The sequence below is a fragment of the Cherax quadricarinatus genome, chromosome 14, assembly GCF_038502225.1.
Source record: "Cherax quadricarinatus isolate ZL_2023a chromosome 14, ASM3850222v1, whole genome shotgun sequence".
Taxonomy (NCBI): domain Eukaryota; kingdom Metazoa; phylum Arthropoda; class Malacostraca; order Decapoda; family Parastacidae; genus Cherax; species Cherax quadricarinatus.
This window is the reverse complement of record NC_091305.1, coordinates 10,615,099-10,637,935: the sequence shown is the minus strand read 5'-3', so window position 1 is coordinate 10,637,935 and position 22,837 is coordinate 10,615,099. Positions and strand designations below refer to the sequence as shown.

The 22,837-nt window shown below is 38.8% G+C and overlaps 1 protein-coding gene across 2 annotated transcripts in view; it reads left to right on the top strand.

Annotated features, from left to right (window-relative positions):
- The window catches only part of LOC128698674 (MAM and LDL-receptor class A domain-containing protein 1), a 696,795-nt gene that overhangs the window by 483,151 nt on the left and 190,807 nt on the right, over positions 1-22,837 (top strand). For both annotated transcript variants that reach the window (XM_070084847.1, XM_070084846.1), the window contains exons 67-68: positions 17,295-17,377; positions 18,324-18,458. In XM_070084847.1, coding sequence (XP_069940948.1) covers positions 17,295-17,377; positions 18,324-18,458 — 218 coding nt within the window. The remainder of the gene's footprint in view (positions 1-17,294; positions 17,378-18,323; positions 18,459-22,837) is intronic.

The window sequence follows — 22,837 nt, the reverse complement described above, 5'->3', positions numbered from 1 at the left end:
TATGTTTGGGGGTCTGAAATGGACTAATCTACTTTACAATATTCCTTATGGGAACAAATTCGGTCAGTACTGGCACCTGAACATACTTCTGGAGTGAAAAAATATCGTTAACCGGGGGTCCACTGTATATGGAGAGTAAAAGAAAGGTGAAGAGAGTGGTGAGAGAGTGCAAAAGGAGAGCAGATGAAAGAGTGGGAGAGGCACTGTCAAGAAATTTTAATGAAAATAAGAAAAAATTTTGGAGCGAGTTAAACAAGTTAAGAAAGCCTAGGGAAAGTATGGATTTGTCAGTTAAAAACAGAGTAGGGGAGTTAGTAGATGGGGAGAGGGAGGTATTAGGTAGATGGCGAGAATATTTTGAGGAACTTTTAAATGTTGACGAAGAAAGGGAGGCGGTAATTTCATGCACTGGCCAGGGAGGTATACCATCTTTTAGGAGTGAAGAAGAACAGAATGTAAGTGTGGGGGAGGTACATGAGGCATTACGTAGAATGAAAGGGGGTAAAGCAGCTGGAACTGATGGGATCATGACAGAAATGTTAAAAGCAGGGGGGGATATAGTGTTGGAGTGGTTGGTACTTCTGTTTAATAAATGTATGAAAGAGGGGAAGGTACCTAGGGATTGGCGGAGAGCATGTATAGTCCCTTTATATAAAGGGAAAGGGGACAAAAGAGATTGTAAAAATTATAGAGGAATAAGTTTACTGAGTATACCAGGAAAAGTATACGGTAGGGTTATAATTGAAAGAATTATAGGTAAGACAGAATGTAGGATTGCGGATGAGCAGGGAGGCTTCAGAGTGGGTAGGGGATGTGTAGATAAAGTGTTTAAATTGAAGCATATATGTGAACAGTATTTAGATAAAGGTAGGGAACTTTTTATTGCATTTATGGATTTAGAAAAGGCATATGATAGAGTGGATAGAGGAGCAATGTGGCAGATGTTGCAAGTATATGGAATAGGTGGTAAGTTACTAAATGCTGTAAAGAGCTTTTATGAGGATAGTGAGGCTCAGGTTAGGGTATGTAGAAGAGAGGGAGAATACTTCCCGGTAAAAGTAGGTCTTAGACAGGGATGTGTAATGTCACCATGGTTGTTTAATATATTTATAGATGGGGTTGTAAAAGAAGTAAATGCTAGGGTGTTCGGGAGAGGGGTGGGATTAAATTATGGGGAATCAAATTCAAAATGGGAACTGACACAGTTACTTTTTGCTGATGATACTGTGCTTATGGGAGATTCTAAAGAAAAATTGCAAAGGTTAGTGGATGAGTTTGAGAATGTGTGTAAAGGTAGAAAGTTGAAAGTGAACATAGAAAAGAGTAAGGTGATGAGGGTATCAAATGATTTAGATAAAGAAAAATTGGATATCAAATTGGGGAGGAGGAGTATGGAAGAAGTAAATGTTTTCAGATATGTGGGAGTTGATGTGTCGGCAGATGGGTTTATGAAGGATGAGGTTAATCATAGAATTGATGAGGGAAAAAGGGTGAGTGGTGCTTTGAGGTATATGTGGAGTCAAAAAACGTTATCTATAGAGGCAAAGAAGGGAATGTATGAAAGTATAGTAGTACCAACACTCTTATATGGATGTGAAGCTTGGGGGGTAAATGCAGCAGAGAGGAGACGGTTGGAGGCAGTGGAGATGTCCTGTCTAAGGGCAATGTGTGGTGTAAATATTATGCAGAAAATTTGGAGTGTGGAAATTAGGAGAAGGTGTGGAGTTAATAAAAGCATTAATCAGAGGGCAGAAGAGGGGTTGTTGAGGTGGTTTGGTCATTTAGAGAGAATGGATCAAAATAGAATGACATGGAAAACATATAAATCTATAGGGAAAGGAAGGAGGGGTAGGGGTCATCCTCGAAAGGGTTGGAAAGAGGGGGTAAAGGAGGTTTTGTGGGGAAGGGGCTTGGACTTCCAGCAAGCGTGCATGAGCGTGTTAGATAGGAGTGAATGGAGACGAATGATACTTGGGACCTGACGATCTGTTGGAGTGTGAGCAGGGTAATATTTAGTGAATGGATTCAGGGAAACCGGTTATTTTCATATAGTCGGACTTGAGTCCTGGAAATGGGAAGTACAATGCCTGCACTTTAAAGGAGGGGTTTGGGATATTGGCAGTTTGGAGGGATGTGTTGTGTATCATTATACGTATATGCTTCTAAACTGTTGTATTCTGAGCACCTCTGCAAAAACAGTGATAATGTGCGAGTGTGGTGAAAGTGTTGAATGATGATGAAAGTATTTTCTTTTTGGGGATTTTCTTTCTTTTTTTTGGGTCACCCTGCCTCGGTGGGAGACGGCCGACTTGTTGAAAAAAAAAAATATAAAAAATGTAGAAGCATGATAAAGATGCACAAATTAATAAAAACTGGCATATAGAGAGGCATTGAAGGGTAGGCAGGGCTATGAGTGGGAGAAGGCATGAGCAGTGTCTCTCAGTAACTCATGAACCACCATGGCGTGTGGAGGTGTGAGCTCACAGCACTATAAAATATTGTATAATAATACTATGACTATCAATAAGTTATCTACCTATGATATTTATTCCAGAACAATATTAGGTATAACATAAATAATGTAGAAGCATGATAAAGACTCTTAAATTAATAAAAATTTGACATTATGGAGAGGTATTGAAGGTTGGAGGGCAGGGAGGGATAATAAAAAAACAGTGACTATGACCATTACAGAAAAACATTATGCGCTATGTGCTAAACATGCACTCTTTTTAAGTAAGTCAGTCAAGTCAGTAAGTCATTCAATTAGGTCAGTAAGTTATTCAGTCAAGTAAGTCATTCAGTCAAGTCAGTAAGTTATTCAGTCAAGTCAGCTTGTCATTCAGTCAAGTCAGTATGTCATTCAGTCAAGTCAGTATGTCATTCAGTCAAGTCAGTAAATCATTCAGTCAAGTCAGTAAGTTAAGTCAGTAAGTCATTCACTCAAGTCAGTAAGTTATTCACTCAAGTCAGTAAGTCATTCAGTCAAGTCAGTAAATCATTCAGTCAGGTCAGTCGGTCATTCAGTAAAGTCAGGCAGTCATTCAGTCAAGTTAGTGTGTTATTCACCTCGTTTTTTTTAATTGTACTGACACTTTATTAAGGCCATAGGCCCTCACTATATCCTCCACACGTGAGCCACTCTTAAGTTTATCTGATATCTCAATTTTCTTCATAATTCCTAGACTTGAATGCTTAAACCTTTTTTGTCACTTGCGGGAACACTTGTCTGCTTACTGGGTGCCATGATTGCTTGGCAGATTTAACAAATGGCAATGAAAATAAGAAAATATGTATATAAATAAACAGAGCGAGCTTCCCGAGTATCGTCGTTGACTCAATGGTGTAACCCATAGACCATCCCGCCTGGCAGGCAACCATGCACTCAAATTTTTTTCCCCTCCCACAACTGTGTTAAACTAATTTTATGAAGTGTTAAATAAAAATATGCCGCAATTCTTCAATCATGCTATAACCAAAACTTGCAAGACAAAACCGTGTTAAATGACGGTCTACTTTTTTTTTTTTAACGTGTTACTTTACCTGGTATACTCAGTAAACTTATTCTCCTATAATACTTACAATCTCTTGTGTCCCCCTTCCCTTTATATAAAGGAACTATACATGCTCTCTGCCAATTCCTAGGTACCTTCCTTCTTTCATACATTTATTAAATAAAAATACCAACCACTCCAACACTATATCCCCCCTGCTTTTAACATTTCTGTCATGATCCCATCAGTTCCAGCTGCTTTACCCCCTTTTATTCTACGTAATGCTTCACACGCCTTCCCCACACTCCCACCTTGCTCTTCTTCACTCTCAAAAGATGTTGTACCTCCCTGGCCAGTGCATGAAATTACCGCCTCCCTTTATTCATCGACAATCCCCCTCAAAGCAGCAGCAGAGGCACCAAGCTCTGTCATTTTTTTCACCAGCCAGAGCCCATCAACACTTCTATGATGGCCTAATTGCAATCATAATTGCGCTAATGTAGTAGAACCCAGCATGACCCAAGATAAACAACAGTGATTCCTACAAATCAAGAAATTACTAATTGAATGGAAGACTGCCCCTCAAACTCCAGGCACAGCCCTGCTGCCAGATGACTACCTACTCCAAGCTCTTAACTAATTTAGTTTCTTCATCTAACCATAGCAACTCCTGTACTACTATGAGACCAAATCATAGAAGAAACAGCACTAAGAACAGCAAGGCAGCACCTAGAAATCAACTATTCCACATGACGACCCAGCAGGACGCTGGTGCCCCATCCACTCCCCCTCACCACCCAGAGCATCACATCACCAACAACAAACATGTCCGACTCCCCCTCACCCACCAACCAAGGTGACTCAGCTACAACACCAACCATGACTGACTCCCTTTCTACCTCTACTGCCTTCATAGGATTTAACCCATCTGATATGCTCCCAGGTATGACCAATGATCCTGACACTCTAAAGAAATGCATCACCACCCTGACGGTGGATAACTTGAATCTTCGTACTGAAAATATGAATCTTCGTACAACAATAACAAACCTTGAATCTAAGTTAGTTCACCTTGAGAATAAGATCAACAGCCTTGAACAACAGCTAACATCAACAGGCATGACTGATTTTGGCAAGACCCTCCAAGCAGTCATAGCCAGCCACACAGAACAAATAATTTCCCTAAACACGAAGGTTGAAGATGCCATCAAGGACTGGAAAATCAACATGGATACCTAAATGAATAAATATTTTGCTTACCAAGATGATAAAACAGAGCAAGATAAGCTGTCTGATGCAGTAGTGATTAACAGTCCACTCTTTCCTAGTGAATTAAACCATGCCAACTGCAAAGCTACAAATCTTCAGATAATACATGACCACCTACATGTTAGTGTGCCAGTGTCGGAAATAAAAGAATCACGGTTACTAGGGAACCAAGGGAGAAAACAAAGTGTTATGCTTAGATTTCACACATAAGACAGAAAAAAAGATCTAATAAGTTCATCTGTTAAAGCAGAAAAAGATATATACATCAATGAGTGTCTCACAAGAAAACGACAGAACCTCCTGTACAGAGTGAGAAAACTGAAATGTGAGAATAATGATAAAATTCACCAGTGCTTTGTACGTGATGGAAAAATTCTAGTAAGGAAAGCAAATGTAGGCCATGTGTACTATATTACAAATGAAAATGAACTAGCAAACTTCCTTCATGATGCAAACATTACAGAGTCTGACTGATATTAGTGACCAAATCTTTGTACTACGTTAGTGTATGTTATGCCATTATTGAACTAATCCCTGTACTATCACCTCCCAGATAGTATTTACTACCTCATTATCCCATGTGTCTCACACAGTTCCTTGTGTGACTCAGTATGTGTTATCTTCCCAGATTTCCCATTCACAATTTATTGTTTGTTAATAAGATACTTACTCTTTAATAATATCAGTATTACCAATTATTCCCACTTAAAGCACTGTTATAATTCTCTTATTATCTTACCAATTTTTCCCTTTACTCCCAAATTACAATTATCTAACTAGTGTATGTTCCTACTACACTATTGTGCAATTCCTTGTACCATCTTTTACTAGCTAGTATCAACTATCTCAAATAATATTTCTTTTTGTGGTATTAATTGCTCAAATTTTATGCTATAAGGCAAATCTTACTCTCAGATTAATTTTATATCATAGTGACTATCTATCCTTTAAAGGTTGTTTACCACTACTTAATTTTAGTCCCTTTATATATTTCTCCTGAAATAATTCTCTATATACCATTACATTGTACTGCCCTTTATTCAGTAATTGCTATACTCCTAGTTTTAATAACTATTAAGGGGCCACTTTCAGGTGTTATAATATTTTTCCCTCTTGTCCTTATAGTCACATTTGTTAAAATACTCTAGGTGCTGTTGACTATCTCAGGTGCTACTGTTTTTTAATTTCATTCTTTTATTATTATATTCACTAGCTCCTTTATTTTAGCTGTAAATATCTACCGTAGTTCATATACTCACATTTGTTAAAATAATTAAGGTGCTATTTAGATGCTTAAGTGTATAATTGAATTATCTTTTCTATAATAATCCCTAGTTCTTTTATATTTTTACAAATTTTAGAATAATTACATAGTCTTATTCCTAAATTTAGTTGTAGATTCACTATAAATCTTATAATATTTTACTCAGAAAATCTAGTTTGTACAGTCACTCTCATCTTATGACTACAGGCATAGATCCTGATGTAAATTTTTTACTAAATGAATTACACGAATCAAACAGCAACTGTAATTACTATACAACAGACCAAGCAAAGACATTACTCAGAGCAAACAATAACATGACCATCTTTAACTACACTGTTAGATCCTTGAGCAAACATTATGACGACCTCGCAGCATTACTCAATTCCCTTCAATTTAATATATCAATCATCACACTCACAGAAACCTGGCTTAAGTCTGATATTACAGATGTCTATGGCATTCCTGGCTACATGGCCATGCACAACTGTAGAACAGACCAGCAAGGGGGAGGAACAGCTATATACTACTCAAATCAACTTGAATGTATCAAAAAATCTTGCACAAGGGATGAACATGGTGAATATATCATAGCCAAATTTAAATCAAAAGACCTGCAAAAACCCCTCACAATTATAAACATCTACAAACATTTACCACTTTAGTGAAAAACTAGGAAACATGATTACTGATGCACACATGAATAAAGACCACCTGCTACTAACAGGAGATTTCAACATAAACTTACTACACGACCAGGACCCACAAGTAACCAAATTCACAAACACTATGAGCAATTGCCTGTTGCTATCAACAATATCTAAACCTACAAGAATCACTGAGACTAGTATCTCCTTAATAGACCACATCTGGACTAACACCATATCCCTTTTAAAATCAGGCATAATCACAGACAACACTACAGATCACTACCCAACCTTTCTCATAACTAATCTAGGTAAATTGCCCCAAGACAAGACATTACTAAAGTTACCTTCAGACTACATAACGAGACAGCTGTTAACAACTTCATAGTAGCTATGAATAACACCGACTGGCAAAATGAGCTCGAAACATATACAAATATGAATGAATCTATAAATAATTTTCTAAAAAAAGCCCATTACCTCTACAACAAACATTGCCCTAAAAAAACTAAACAGATCACAACAGAGAGACTGAATAATCCCTGGCTAACACCAAGCATCCTCAAATCCATTAATACAAAGCACAAATATGAAAAACAGTACAGAATGGGTCAAATAACTAGAGACCAATCTAAACATTGCTCATCAGCTCTTACCAGCCTGATAAGAAGATCTAAAAAATTGTATTATGAAAATAGATTACATAACATCAAAGGTGATATAAAAAGACCTGGAAAACTCTATCTGAAATTCTTGGAACTAAAAAGTTATCCAAAAACAAAACAATCAAATTAACAAAATCAGACGAACCCCTACTCACTCCAACTGAAACAGCAAACAGACTCAACGTTTTCTTCTCCACCATAGGAAAAAAATCTAGCGAACAAAATACCAAGCTCAAATACCCGTCCATCAGACTACCTCATAGGTACCTACCCAAATATACTATTCCTAGCTCCAACCAACCCACCAGAAGTCTCGCTCATCATCAGCTCCCTTAAAAACAAGGCAGGAGACATTAACAACTTGCCTGCTTTTATATACAAAAAAGCTTCTCAAGTATTGTCACCAATTATTGCAACACTCTTTAACAAATCCATTGAATCATCTACCTTCCTAGCAATCCTCAAAATAGCAAGGGTCACTCTGATCCATAAAGGAGGTGACCAAGCTGACTTGAATAACTATAGACCAATATCTAACTTACCACTGCTCTCTAAAATCTTTGAAAAATTAATTCATGGATGGATCTATTCCTACCTCGTCTCACACAACATATTAAACCCTTGTCAATTTGGATTCAGGAATAATAAAAGCACAAATGATGCTATAATACACATGCTAGAACTAATATATACCGCACTCAAAAAGAAAGAAATCCCGCTGGGAATTTTCATTGGTTTACATAAAGCTTTTGATACAGTTGACCATGAACTGCTGTACTCTAAATTAACGCACTATGGTATCAGAGGCCACTCCCTCAACTACCTAAAGTCATTCCTTAGTAGCAGAAGTCAATATGTGTACACAAATGGTGCACTCTTCTACCTAACCAATCACAGTAGGAGTCCCACAGGGAAGTGTCCTTGGACCACTCCTCTTTCTCATCTACATCAATGATCTACCGAATGCATCACAGCTACTCAAACCCATATTATTTGCAGATGTTGCTACATATGTCTTCCAAACCCAGTCATACTCGCCAACACTGTCAGTGCCGGATTGCAGAAAATATCTGCCTGAATGATGACTAATAAACTTACCCTCAATACCAATAAAACCTATTTCATTCAGTTTGGAAACAAAGCTGCAAATGTTCCACTTAACATAATGCTAAACGGATCACCAGTCACAAGACTTGCAGAGGGAAAATTCCTAGGTATCCACCTTGACAGTAGCCTTAAGTTCCAGACACATATACAACAAATCACCAAGAAAATCTCTAAGACTAGGTATACAGTGGACCCCCGGTTAATGATATTTTTTCACTCCAGAAGTATGTTCAGGTGCCAGTACTGACCGAATTTGTTCCCATAAGGAATATTGTGAAGTAGATTAGTCCATTTCAGACCCCCAAACATACACGTACAAATGCACTTACATAAATACACTTACATAATTGGTCGCATTCGGAAGTGATCGTTATGCGGGGGTCCACTGTACTATCAAGGATATGGTACTACGTTCCACAATCAGCTCTCCTGGCACTGTACCATTCACTCATATACCCTTATCTCACATTGAATTTGTGCATGGGGATCAACAACATTAAATCACCTAAGATCTCTAATAACCCAGCAAAAGGCAGCAGTCAGAATGATAACAAATTCCCACTCCCGACAGCATACTCCACCAATTTTCAAAAGTCTAAATCTGCTCACCATTAAGAACATCCATACTTATTCATGTGCCTACTACATACACAGAACATTACATGCAAATATAAACCCTCCACTCAAACTTCTCACCAACCTTAACAGGATACATGACCATAACACAAGACACAGATCTCTTTTTGATGTACCCCATGTCCATATCACTCTGTGTAAAAACTCTATGCACATAAAGGGCCCCAAAATATGGAATTCATTATCAGAAGATACGAAAGTAACGAGGTCTGAAAATCAATTTAAGACTCTTCTCAAAAGCCACTTAATCACCCTAGACTAAATGCTCAATACACAGTACTCACATACTCAATATGTATTCCCATATCATAATTTCAACAATTACTTTTGAACCTTTTATCCATTGTCGACAGGATTATAATTGAATCATTGTGTCGCAAAAAGCATTTTTGAATATATGAATATATCTTTTGTCTTATATAAATTAGATTCACTTGTAATTAACCCTTTCAGGGTCCAAGGCCAAAATCTGAAGTGGTGCCCCAGTGTCCAAGAAATTTTGAAAAAAAAAAAATTATTTTTTCTTACACAATTAAAGATAATATTTTTGTGGAGGTAATAAAACAAAAAAAAAATTCTGATCAGTACTTACCGAGATACAGCAGCGGGAAGTTGACCCAAAATGACCGGGTGGCGGCAACATCAGTGACTTCCGCAAAATCCCATTTTTTTATTTTACATTTTTTATACTTTTTTCTTTTCTTTTCTAATTTTTTTTTATTTTTCTAATAACATTTGTGGCCTGTGAGACCAGTATAATGTATATTGTATAAGTGTACACTGATTGTATTCAACACAATAACTGCACTGATTTGTTTACCTTTATATTGCTTACAAAACTTGTTTACAATTTTATTGTAAACAAAATGATGAAAATATTAGTGCGGTTATTGTGTTGAATACAATGGTACCATATGGTACAATGGTGCCATAGGGTGCAATGGTACCATATGGTACAATGGCACCATATGATACAATGGTACCATGTGGTACAATGGCACATGATACAATGGTACCGTATTAAAACAGGGAAGTGTTTTTGGGTATGTCCAAATGAGATAAATCTGTGGACTAATATCACATTGGTATTAAAAGAGGATAACATCAAAGCTGCTTTCATAGACAACCTGGAAGCTTTCTACAACAGATAGGAACATAAAAAGTCTGGGCTGGATGGTACTGCCCTTGATGCTGGTCATGTAGACAGAAACTGTAAGACTGGAGGTGATGTCCTGGTTGTCAGTAAATGTGGGGCTGATAGTGCTGTCCTGGTAGACAGTAATGGTGAAGCTGGAGGTGCTGTCCTGGGAGACAGTAATGGTGAAGCTGGGATTTTGTCCAGGTAGTCGGGAATTGTACACAGGATGGAATGCATATAAATGACCTCATGGGAGACAGGAGCCGTAGTGGGGAATCAAGTGTAGTCAAAGATAGGATAAAACCAATATTGCAAACTAGAAATACCACAGGAAATAGCAAACAAGAGGACTCCACTAGCAATAGTGAGGATATATTACTAAAAACAACTGGTGGGAGCTCCTTTGTTGGTGCTAGGGAGGATAGGAATAAGACAGGTAAACATGCACCAGCAGGGAATACAGTCACAGAAACCCAAGGCAAACATGCACCAACAGGGAATGCAGTCACAGAAACCCAGCAAATGGAAACCAAGCCTGTGCACATACTATGCACTTGGTATCTGCAGGCATGGGAAATCTGGAAAAACAGATGGTACGTGCAACTATGACCACCCTAGAAAATGCCATGCCCATATGACAACAGGAAAATGCAAACTCCCTTCCTGTAAGCTTTTTCACCCTGAAATGTGTCCCTCTTCAGTACAGGAAAGACTGTGCTATAACTTAAATTGCCAGGCACACCATCTAAAGGGGACAAAAAGATACAAAACATCCAGGCCATGGGAAAACCTGGGTAGCCACAGCCACTGAAGAGGGAGAGGTTTTTTAATGCCAGGAAGAAAAAAAACTGGCAGGAAATGGCAGAAATCGTATACCAAATCCAGTCATTCCTGGAGTGGAACCACAGTTGATGGCCTCCACTCCAAACCAACAGATACAGATACTAATGCTGGAAAAAAAAAAAAAACAGTACCAACAATACCACCAGTCCGATGACATTCTTCTTTGCAAATATACAGGGTCTAAAACCAGCAACAAACAACAAAATACCTTTCATCTGTGGACTGCTTGCAGAGGCAAAGGCAATGTTCGCAGCTTTCACTGAGACCCACATAAAGGATCAGTTGGACAACGAAATATGGATCCCAGGTTACAATCTATACAGATGCGACAGAGTGAACAGGCAAAAGGGGGCGGTTTCCTGTACATTGCAGAGTCACTTGTGTGCACAGAACTGCTGAATGCCTCAAATGATGTAGTGGAAGTTTTAGCAGTAAAGATCGAGAACCAAAACCTAGTCATTGTGGTAGTCTACAAGCCTCCGGATGCAACATCCCAGCAATTCCAGGAACAGCTGTTAAAAATTGACCACTGTCTGGAAAATCTGCCAGCTCCTGCACCCAACATCTTGCTCCTGGGGGATTTCAACTTAAGGCACCTAAAATGGAGGAATATAGCAAATAATATTGTTGCAGTAATAACACCAGGAGGCAGCTCTGATGAAAACTCACACTCACACGAGCTTTTAAATCTCTGCACAAAATTCAATTTAAACCAGCAAATAATAGAGCCTACTAGACTGGAGAATACACTAGACCTCATCTTCACTAACAATGATGATCTGATACGAAATGTCACCATATCAAAAACAATATACTCAGATCACAACATAATTGAGGTTCAGACATATATGCACGGAGCCCCAGACCAACATAATGAGATTAGTCACGAGGGAGCATTCACCAAATTCAACTTCAATAACAAAAACATAAAGTGGGACCAAGTAAACCAAATCCTAACTGATATAAGCTGGGAAGATATACTAAGCAACACAGACCCCAACTTATGCCTAGAACAGATTAACTCGGTGGCGCTCGATGTATGCACAAGGCTTATTCCTCTAAGAAAGAGGAGGAGTAGATGTAAAATAGAAAGGGACAGGCGCTCCCTTTACAGGCGACGGAAAAGAATAACGGAGCGGCTAAAAGAGGTCAATATATCTGAAAGGCGTAGGGAGACACTGGTCAGAGAAATAGCAAGCATCGAACTTATGCTAAAGGAATCTTATAGGAGTCAGGAATCGCGGGAAGAACTAAAAGCCATAAATGAAATCGAAAGAAACCCAAAGTATTTCTTCTCCTATGCCAAATCAAAGTCGAGAACAACGTCCAGTATTGGGCCCCTACTTAAACAAGATGGGTCCTACACAGATGACAGCAAGGAAATGAGTGAGCTACTCAAGTCCCAATATGACTCAGTTTTTAGCAAGCCACTAACCAGACTGAGAGTCGAAGATCAAAATAAATTTTTTATGAGAGAGTAACAGAATTTGGTTAACACAAGCCTATCTGATGTTATCCTGACGCCAAATGACTTCGAACAGGTGATAAATGACATGCCCATGCACTCTGACCCAGGGCCAGACTCATGGAACTCTGTGTTCATCAAGAACTGCAAGAAGCCCCTATCACGAGCTTTTAGCATCCTATGGAGAGGGAGCATGGACACGGTGGTCGTCCCACAGTTACTAAAAACAACACACATAGCCCCACTCCACAAAGGGGGCAGTAAAGCAACAGCAAAGAACTACAGACTGATAGCACTAACATCCAATATCATAAAAATCTTTGAAAGGGTCCTAAGAATCAAGATCACCACCCATCTAGAAACCCATCAATTACACAACCCAGGGCAACATGGGTTTAGAACAGGTCGCTCCTGTCTGTCTCAACTATTGGATCACTACGACAAGGTCCTAGATGCACTAGAAGACAAAAAGAATGCAGATGTAATGTATACAGACTTTGCAAAAGCCTTCGACAAGTGTGACCATGGCGTAATAGCGCACAAAATGTGTGCTAAAGGAATAACGGGAAAAGTCGGTCGATGGATCTGTAATTTCCTCACTAACAGAACACAGAGAGTAGTAGTCAACAGAGTAAAGTCCGAGGCAGCTACGGTGAAAAGTTCTGTTCCACAACGCACAGTACTTGCTCCCATCTTGTTCCTCATCCTCATATCTGACATAGACAAGGATGTCAGCCACAGCACTGTGTCTTCCTTTGCAGATGACACCCAAATCTGCATGACAGTGTCTTCCATTGCAGACACTGCAAGGCTCCAGGCGGACATCAACCAAATCTTTCAGTGGGCTGCAGAAAACAATATGAAGTTTAATGATGAGAAATTTCAATTACTCAGATATGGCAAACACGAGGAAATTAAATCTTCATCAGAGTACAAAACAAATTCTGGCCACAAAATAGAGCGAAACACCAACTTCAAAGACCTGGGAGTGATCATGTCGGAGGATCTCACCTTCAAGGACCATAACATTGCATCAATCGCATCTGCTAGAAAAATGACAGGATGGATAATGAGAACCTTCAAAACTAGGGATGCCAAGCCCATGATGACACTCTTCAGGTCACTTGTTCTGTCTAGGCTGGAATATTGCTGCACACTAACAGCACCTTTCAAGGCAGGTGAAATTGCTGACCTAGAAAATGTACAGAGAACCTTCACTGCGTGCATAACGGAGATAAAACACCTCAATTACTGGGAGCGCTTGAGGTTCCTGAACCTGTATTCCCTGGAATGCAGGCGGGAGATATACATGATTATGTACACCTGGAAAATCCTAGAGGGAGACTAGTACCGAACTTGCACACGAAAATCACTCACTACGAAAGCAAAAGACTTGGCAGACGATGCAACATCCCCCCAATGAAAAGCAGGGGTGTCACTAGCACGTTAAAAGACCATACAATAAGTGTCAGGGGCCCGAGACTGTTCAACTGCCTCCCAGCTTACATAAGGGGGATTACCAATAGACCCCTGGCAGTCTTCAAGCTGGCACTGGACAAGCACCTAAAGTCGGTTCCTGACCAGTCGGGCTGTGGCTCGTACGTTGGTTTGCATGCGGCCAACAGTAACAGCCTTGTTGATCAGGCTCTGATCCACCAGGAGGCCTGGTCACAGACCGGGACGAGGGGGCGTTGACCCCTGGAGCTCTCTCCAGGTAAACTCCAGGTATGGTACAATGGCACCATTTGGTACAATGGTACTATATGATACAATGGTACCATATGGTGCAATAGTACCTTACGGTACCATATGGTGCAATGGTACCTTACAGTACCATATGATGCAATGGTATCATATGGTACATTGTACCATACAGTACAATGATACCATATGGTTCATTGTACCATATGGTACTGTTGTATTCAACACAATAAACACACTAATATTTTCATTATTATTTTGTTTACAATAGTTTACAACAAAAATATGCAAAAATGTTGTATATTAGTAATGTTCTATTATATATTTACAAATGTACAGGAACTTGACATGTTCCTCGAGGTGGATGACGAAGTGCTTTGTCTCGGGAAACTGCGGAGTCAGTAGCTAGCTTGCGTCGCCACTCAGTCATGGCTGGTGTCTCATGCCACCAACACCTATTGACCATATGGTACATGGTATCCTATGTTACAGGGTACCATATGGTACATTGTACTATATGGTATAGGATACCATGCAGTACAGGATAGCATATGGTGCCGGGTACCATATGGTACAGGGTACCATATGGTATAGGGTACCATGCAGTACAGGATAACATATGGTGCAAGGTACCATATGGCACAGGGTACCATACAGTACAGGACACCATATGGTACAGATACAGAGATGACTATGGAATTAAGTCACTCTGACTTTTTTGGGTTATCCTACGATTTTATATGTATGCTGCTATGTATGATAATCTATGTAATTGTAAACCATACCCCTGGCCGGGATTGAACCCGCGGTCATAGAGTCTCAAAACTCCAGCCCGTCGCGTTAGCCACTAGACCAGCTAGCGACAATAAGATTCATCCAACTAGGTATATTTCTACACCATAGGAAGGTTAGCACAGGCACCTCTGTGACCACAAATGCAAGTTTTTACAGACGAATCTCCAGCTAGTGTGGCCGTGACGAACTCTAGCTCACGGCCACGCTAGCTGGAGATTCGTCTGTAAAAACTTGCATTTGTGGTCACAGAGGTGCCTGTGCTAACCTTCCTATGGTGTAGAAATATACCTAGTTGGATGAATCTTATTGTGGCTAGCTGGTCTAGTGGCTAACGCGACGGGCTGGAGTTTTGAGACTATGACCGCGGGTTCAATCCCGGCCGGGGGCATGGTTTGTTTGCAATCGTGTCATTACGATTTCTTAAGCTATGTAATTGTATTTCTGTACACCTGAATAAACTTACTCAAGTGCATGTGGCATCATAAGTAAGTTTATTTAGTTATATACAAATAAAGTTACATAGAATATCATACTTAGCAGCATATGTTTGGAGAACCTAGGATAACCCAAAAAAGTCAGACAGACTTATTTCCATTAGGGTCCCTGTACCCTGTACCATATGGTATAATGTACCATGTGGTACAATGTACTATATGGTACATTGTACCATATGGTACCATTGTACCATATGATACCATTGTACCATATGATACCTTTGTGTGACATGGCACCATTGTACCATATGGTACCATTGTACCATATGGCACAATGGTACCATATGGTTCAAAACCATAGAATTCGTCTTCAGCTCCACTTCCATGAGTCTTAGGACTGTAAGTTGTGAAGAGGAGAGTCAGAATTCACCCGGAGAGTGAGTGGTGAGTGAGAGCTTCCTTGCCGTCAGGCAGGATGAACAAAGCTACTTTGCCAGCGTTCCCACAATGCCATGTGGGCGTCCAGATTTTTTATGGTGTGCACACTGACCACCCAGACCCATTCTCTCAGATGTAGGCCTACCAACCTTCTCGCGCTAAATTTGACGCCGCTAGAATTTTGGCGTAGATCTACGGTTTGGACCCTGAATGTAAAGCCGTAGAACTACAGGATGGACCCTGAAAGGGCTAATAATCTGCTGTACAACTATGATATAATTCTTAGTGTTAAGTAGTCAGTAAGCCAATAATGTTAAGTCGGCCCAAAATGCCTAGGCATAATAGAGGCTCTCTTTGCATTGCAACCCATTATTGTAAATACATAATCTCAATGTACTCTTTGCAAAGACATAAATAAATAAATATATAAATAAATAAATAAAATTTAAAAGTTTCTCAAAATATTCCCACCATCTACCCAATACCTCCAGCTTCCCATCTACTACTCTCCTACTTTGTTTTTAACTGACAAATCCATTTGTTCCCTAGGCTTTCTTAACTTGTTTATTTCACTCCAAAATTTATTTTTATTCTCAGCAAAATTACTTAACAATGCCTTTCCCACTTTATCATTTGTTCTCCTTTGCACTCTCTCACCCCTTTCTTCACTTTCCTTTTACTCTATATATCCTGCCCTACTTATATCACTTCTGCTTTGTAGAACCTCTCATAAGCTGCCTTTTTACATGCTATGTCTTGTACTATACTTATCCTCTTTTTCATAAAATATGTATTACTTATTACCAAACCTTTTTCTACACATAGTTCAGTTAAAGGCTCCCTATTTTAATTTACCCCTGGCACCCCCCAAATTTACCTACTATTCCCTCTACAACATTTTTACCCACTTTATCATTGAGATCCCCAGCCACAAGTACTCTCACACTTGGTTCAAAACTCCCCACACACTCAGCATTTCCCAAATCTCTCTCTCTCCTCTACACTTCTTTCTTCTATAGGTGTGTAAACACTTACTATAACTCACTTTTCAAATACAACCCTTATTTTACTCCACATAATCCTTGAAATTATCCATTTATATTCCTTCTTTTCCTGCCATAACTTATCCTTCAACATTATTGCTACTTCTTCCTTAGCTCCAGCTCTATTAGAAACCCCTGACCTAATCCCATTTATTTCTCCCCACTGAAACTTTTCTATCCCCTTCTGCTTTATTTCACTTAGAGCCAGGACATCCAGCTTCTTTTCATTCATAACATCCACAATCATCTCTTTCTTATCCCCTAAATTAATAAAAACAGCAGTGTTCATGCTCATTTGATTGTTATATTTAATTTTTATTGCACTAAACTAACTGTATTGTCTCTCGGATTCCAGCTTTTGCAGTACGTGTTGTGAGGAATAATACCGTGAATATACTGTTTCAAAAATTTGGGAATCAAGGACCTGACTGGAAACTGGTTAGTTGTTTTACAGTATTGAAACTGATGTAAAATTTGTAGGGACATTTTACTTATTCTTTTCTTTCAACACACCGGCCGTATCCCACCGAGGCGGGGTGGCCCAAAAGGAAAAACGAAAGTTTCTCCTTTTACATTTAGTAATATATACAGGAGAAGAGGTTACTAGCCCCTTGGTCATTATTAATTTATTTAAATTTATTTCATAAATTTATCTGTTTTCTTTCTTGTGATTGTTTTGCATGATGGTAGGATTGCTGGTGTCTTTGTCTCATAAACATGCAGGATTTCAGATACGTCTTGCTATTTCTACTTACACTTAGGTCACACTACACATGCATTTTTTTTTTTTTTTTTTTTTTTCAACAAGTCGGCCGTCTCCCACCAAGGCAGGGTGACATGCATGTACAAGTACGTATATATATACACACCACCCTGAGTTTTCTTCTATTTTCTTACTAGTACTTGTTTATTTCCTCTTATCTCCATGGGGAAGTGGAACAGAATTCTTCCTCCATAATGTATACATATTGTAAGAGGCGACTGAAATTTCGGGAGCAAGGGGCTAGTAACCCTCTTCTCCTGTATACATTACTAAAGTTAAGAAGAGAAACTTCAGTTTTTTTCTTTTTGGGCCACCCTGCCTTGGTGGGATATGGCCAGTTTGTTGAAAGAAGAAAGAAGATTTGTTTTATTTATATTTTGTATACATTAATTTAAGCATGTTAAAGATTGTGGCAAAATATATAATAATACAGTGAAGCATTATGGGTTGCTGAAAAAAATTTCTGTAATCTTATAGAAACTCATTATATCAGATTTCATGAACTTGCTCATTCTTAGACATATCATTGTTCTAAAATCAAATAGAACACCCCAGTTAACCTGGGGATTTTTACATGTGTTTGCAAAAAGAGATAAACACAGTGTAATATTAACTCCACAGGGTAAAGTACAGATATTAGAAGAGGCAGATTTCACAATTTCAATGATGGCTTTGAGTGGTAATGGTAATGAAGGAGACATTGCCATAGATGATACTTGGACGTCAAAGAATGTCTGCTATGACAACCCTGATAAGGTGAGGAAAATACCAACAGTGGTATCTGGTTCTTTATTCATTATTCTTGCCCTACATGAATATTGATATTCTATGTTTTTTTCTACAGATAAGAGTATAATTATCTATATAGATGTAGGATTCAGAAGAGTAAAGGTATATACTGAGTAGAAATTCCACATTAATAAACTATTAGGACTAAAAGGGGCTTTAAATTGCAAATTTAAAGAAAAGTTCTGCATTTGCTTAACCTAATTTTAAATACTGTATAGGGTACTATGTAGAGCATTTCTAATTTATGAATTAATTACATTTCTGGTCTTCGAACTTACAAATGAGTTCTTTTGTAACATTGAACCTATTTTCCTATATAAAAATAGATGATTTGTTTCACACATGTTCTTACTGAGGATTGGAGATTGTAAAAAAGTTTTCATAAGACCCCACTTCATTTACTCTACAACTTTAATGAAATTATCCATTAATATTTAACAGTACTTAGAATTTAAAGGTTATATACTCAGCAGTATCTGTCTTATTATTTCTGAGTTGTCTATACCCCTTTATTTGTTATATTAAATATATGACAGGGAGGTGAAGGCAGCATGTTTCTTATGTGATAGACAGGTAAAGGCAGTAAGTATAGGACAGGTAGGTAAAGCAACAGGTTTCATAAGTATATTAGAGGAAGGTAAGGACAGCATGTTGCTTAAGTATTCGTTTTACAAGTACAGTGGACCCCCGGATTTCGTCCTGTGAGGATATTGTACAATTCAGATTTCAACCCCTTTTTTTTGGGGGGGGGGGCGAAATTTTACCCCAGGTTTTGTACCTCCCCTCAGAAATCCTCCATATCAGACGCGTCCGCACACCCAGGATGTGGCAGCTCACACATACATGACTCAGTCTGCCTCTGTCAGTGAGCATGGTAGGGTGGTAGTGATGGTGGTAGAGGGTGGTAGTGGTTGTGATGGTGGTAGAGTGGTAGTGGTTGTGATGGTGGTAGAGGGTGGTAATGATGTGGTAGAGGATGGTAGTGATGGTGGTAGAGGGTGGTAGTGATGGTGGTAGAGGGTGGTAGTGGTTGTGATGGTGGTAGAGGGTGGTAGTGATTGTGATGGTGGTAGAGGGTGGTAGTGATGGTGGTAGAGGATGGTAGTGATGGTGGTAGAGATAACCTCTCCTCCCTCTCCCCTCCTCGCCATCTTCCATATGCCAACAAGAGTCTTCAGTAAAGGTAAATGTGCTTTATAATTATTTCTCATTGTTTTCTGTATGTAAAACTATAGTTATTCTCTATAATATGTATTTTTTGTTAATATTTTTGGGTGTCTGGAGTGGATTAATTGGATTTACATTATTTCTTATGGGAAATATTACTTCGGTTTTTGTCCATTTTGGATTTCGACCGACTTTCTGGAACGGATTAAGGATGAAAACTGGGGGTCTACTGTATATGAGAGGTATGTGTGAGCATGTTAGATAGGAGTAAGTGGAGGAAATGCTTTTTGGGACTTTACGAATTGTTGGAGTATGAGGAAGATAACATATTGTGAAGGGGATTCAGGGAAACTGGTTAGGCTGACTTGAGTTCTGGAAGTATGAAATACAGTGCCTGCACTCTAAAGCAGGGGTGGGGATATTTACAGTTTTGAGGGGCATCCAAACTGTAGTATCGGCATGCCTCTGTCAAGACAGTGATAGAAGGAATGATGGTGAAAGTGGAAATGTTCGATTTTTGCTGATGTTCCAGAGTAAACAAATGACCAACTAGCCATTCTAATACGCAGTCACGAATGGGTTGACATTATTTATACCCTTCCTCAGTGGGAGATGTACTCTGTGTTAAAAAATAATAAGACATAAATGATTTATTATTTATTATCACACTGGCCGATTCCCACCAAGGCAGGGTGGCCTGAAAAAGAAAAACTTTCACCATCATTCACTCCATCACTGTCTTGCCAGAAGGGTGCTTTACACTACAGTTTTTAAACTGCAACAAAAATGTATGTGAATCAAATGTATATGTATTTAAAGGACCCCAGTGGAAATAAGTCACTTTGTCTGACTTTGGGTTATTCTAGATTCTCTGCACATATGCTGCTATGTATGATAATGTATGTAACTGTATTTATGTATACCTGAATAAAATTACTTACTTAAGTGATTAAGATCATAGCAGGGTATATGGTAATAATACTTCGATTATATCACATGGAAATTATTCAGTTAATTCAAAATAAAAACTCTGATAAAAATTACAGTACATACAAGTGAAACTAATGTGAATTAGTAGATATATCCCCTTTAAAATCAGGCATAATTACAGATAATACCAAAGACCACTACCCTACTTTCCTCATTACAACTCTTGGTAAATTACCCCAAGACACTACTAAAGTCACCTTCAGACTTCATAATGAGGCAGCCATTAATAACTTCACAACAGCAGTATCAAACATTGACTGGCACACTGAGCTGGAAATCTATACAGATATTGACGAATGTATTAATAATTTTCTTAAAAAGACCCAATACCTCTATAACAAGCACTGCCCTAAAAAAACTAAACAGATGACAGCTAAGAGACTGAACAGTCCCTGGCTAACACCCAGCATTCTCAAATCCATAAATACAAAACACTGATATGAAAAACAGTACAGAATGGGTCACATAACCAGAGACCAAACAAAACGTTACCCGTCAATCCTAACCAGCCTGATTAGAAGGGCAAAAAAATTGTATTATGAGAACAGATTATCCAACTTACGAGGTGATATAAAAAAGACCTGGAAAACCCTATCAGAAATTCTAGGAACAAAAAAGATATCACGAAATAGCGAAATAAAATTAGCAAAATCAGATGAACCCCAACTCCCACCAACAGAAACAGCAAACAGACTCAATGATTTCTTCTCCACTATAGGACAAAACCTTGCCAATAAAATCCCAAGCTCAGATACCCCACCAAATGACTACCTCACTGGCAACTACCCGAACACACTGTTCCTAGCTCCGACTAACCCATACGAAGTCTCCCTTACTATCAACGCACTAAAAAACAAGGCAGGAGATTTAAATACCTTACCACCCTTTATATACAAAAAAGTGTCACAAGTGCTATCACCAATCATTGCAACACTCTTTAACAAATCCATTGAATCCTCCACCTTCCCTACAGTTCTCAAAATAGCAAGGGTCACCCCGATCCATAAAGGAGGAGACCAAACAAAGTTGAATAACTATAGGCCAATATCCAACTTACACCCTCTCTCAAAAATCTTCGAAAAATTAATTCATAAATGAATCTACTCCTACCTCATCTCCCAAAACATACTCAACCCCTGCCAATTTGGATTCAGGCCTAATAAAAATACTAATGATGCTATTATACACATGCTAGAACATATATACACTGCAATAGAGAAAAAAGAAGTCCCACTGGGGATCTTCATTGACTTACGTAAAGCTTTTGATACAGTTGACCATGACTTGCTCCACATAAAATTGTCACACTATGGTATAAGAGGGCACTCCCTCAACTACCTCAAGTCATACCTCAGCAACAGAAGCCAATATGTGTAAGCAAATGGGGCAAACTCTTCTGCACAACCAATTACAGTTGGTGTCCCACAGGGAAGTGTCCTTGGCCCTCTTCTCTTTCTCCTATACATAAATGACCTACCAAATGCTTCGCAATTACTCAAACCCACACTATTTGCAGATGACACTACATACGTCTTCTCTCACCCGAGCCCAGTCACGCTAGCCAATACTGTAAATACTGAATTACAGAAAATATCTACCTGGATGAGGACTAACAAACTTACACTAAACATTGACAAAACCTACTTCATTCAGTTTGGTAACAGAGCTACAGCTGTCCCTCTTAGCATAATGATAAACGGATCACCTATCACAAAGCTAACAGAGGGAAAATTCTTAGGAATCCACCTTGATAATAGACTCAAATTTCATACACATACAGGAGGGCCCCGCTTTACGGCGTTTCACTTTACGGCGTTCCGCTAATACGGTCATTTCAAATTATGACCAAAACTCGCTATACGGCTCCCCCCACCTGACTTTCTAATACGGTCACTGTGCCCCACCCTGTTTGTTTACATTCTTCGTGAGCTCAGTAAGCACTAAGTCTCTCCATTTTGTCTGGAAACTCCAAAATTTCAAATGTTTCTAAAAGTTATTTCATATTTTATATATACTCTGATAATTATACTTATGTATACCTGTACTTAAATAAACTTACATACTGTGCTGGCATGCAGGCACACATTAAAATCAGTAAGAGTGTCTTATGTCTCCAGACGTCATATTAGTAATGATTATAATAATCATCGAGTCTCATTTAAATGTCTTATATTACGTTAAATACACAT